This window comes from Echinops telfairi, unplaced genomic scaffold (genome assembly GCF_000313985.2).
Source record: "Echinops telfairi isolate 266 unplaced genomic scaffold, ASM31398v2 ScPeMD7_443;HRSCAF=831, whole genome shotgun sequence".
In the NCBI taxonomy this organism is placed as follows: domain Eukaryota; kingdom Metazoa; phylum Chordata; class Mammalia; order Afrosoricida; family Tenrecidae; genus Echinops; species Echinops telfairi.
This window is the reverse complement of record NW_022104341.1, coordinates 30,930-32,591: the sequence shown is the minus strand read 5'-3', so window position 1 is coordinate 32,591 and position 1,662 is coordinate 30,930. Positions and strand designations below refer to the sequence as shown.

General features: G+C 31.5%; 1 protein-coding gene across 1 annotated transcript in view; it reads left to right on the top strand.

Moving 5' to 3' along the window:
• Positions 1-1,662, top strand: part of SYCP1 (synaptonemal complex protein 1) — a gene marked incomplete at its 3' end in the record, with an annotated part of 75,421 nt that overhangs the window by 51,841 nt on the left and 21,918 nt on the right. The window contains 1 exon segment of the mRNA XM_013003767.2: positions 725-732. Within this exon segment, the coding sequence (XP_012859221.1) occupies positions 725-732 (8 nt within the window).

Here is a 1,662-nt window from a genome sequence, read left to right as displayed (position 1 = left end):
AAAACAGCAACAATCCATCTTTTTTTACGTTTTCCCAGACGCAAAGAACAGTTAAAGGAAGGATATTTGGAAAAGTTTGAGTCCTTGAAAGATGTGTAAATTGAAGAGAATTCTTTGAGGGAAAGGTTAGAGAGATGGAAACACCACCTTCAAAAGTCTGTAGTCTTAGATGGGAGGACATTTGTTTTGAGAACAATGGCTTCACATTTGGATACTTTTGTTTAATGATGTTTTATGATTTTGTAGTAATGCTTAAAAAAAACTTTTCCTAATATTACAGTTACATATTCTGACAGACAAGACTGTGTTTTATTTTCTCTCCTTTAAATAGTCCTGTTTTTAAAAAGTTCAAAAGAGCCTAAGGGAAAAAACTCTCTTTTATATTGACCCCCACATTCACTAGTTTTTATGTTCTTCACTTTTTTCTTGAAGATCTAAATTTGTCTCATCATTTTCCTTCAGGCTGAAGAGCTTCCTGTGTTTTATTTTTGTTTGTCTATTTGAAATATAATTCTACTAGTAGTTCTTGTTTTGGAACTTTTCTAGTTTTCCTTTATCTCAATATGTCTTTTATTTAATATTCATTCTTGAGGAATATTGCGGGATACAGAAGTTTGGGTTGACTTTTTTTCTTTCAGCATCTTAGAGATTATGTTTTATTGTCAAAGCCTCCATGTTTTATAATAGACATATTGTCAAAATTTTTCTTAACTTTGGTTTTCAGTAATATGTGTAGGTGTGAGGTTGAATTACTTTGGAATTCACTGATCTTCATAAATCTATAATTTTTTTAACTTTCTTCACATTTGGCAAATTCAGTCATTTCTTAAATATATATATTTTTTCCTATCTAGTTCTCAATATCTTCTCCTTCTGGGACTATAATTAAGCATATATTTGATTTTTTTAAGTGTTCTCTCACAGGTCTTTGAGGATATATATGTTCACTTTCCTTTCATCTTTTCTGCCCTCTCAATTCTTCAGATTGTACCATTTGTTCTTATTTTAAAATTTATTCTTATTGTCAAATTTGCAATCATTTTTATTTGTAATCTACATTCTGTTCTTAAGTACACTCAGTTAAAAATCTTATTAAAATCAATTTTCTATTTTCTATTTCTTTGCTTATATTTTCTCTATTTTCATTCATTTCCAGGACATTTTCCATACTTGACTGAGCATAATTTTAATACTGGTATTAAAGTACTCATCTGATAAAATTTACCACTGTAGTTCAAAACAGCCCTCGCACAATTCATAACTGAATGGATTTGTTGTGTTCTAGTAAACTTTATTAATAAAGATATACAATGGACTAGATTTGGCCTGTGGGCTGATCCTTGGTCTAGAACATTTGGTTCAGGTTTTGACATAAGTATATTGACAAAGTGAGCTTATTCTGAGGGAATGAGATAATTCAAAACCATTTCACAGGAAGAATAACAATGAATACTAGAATTTTCAGAGTAGTGAAGAGAAATTTTAGGGAATGATTTAAGCAAACAAACTCACTGCCATCAAGTTGTTTCTGACTTACAGGGACCCTCTAGAACAGAGTAGAACTGCCCCTGTGGGTTTCCAAGACTGTCCATCTTTATTGGAGGAGAAGCCTCGTCTTTCTCCTCTGAAGTGGCTGGTGGTTTCAAATCCAATGAACAACCC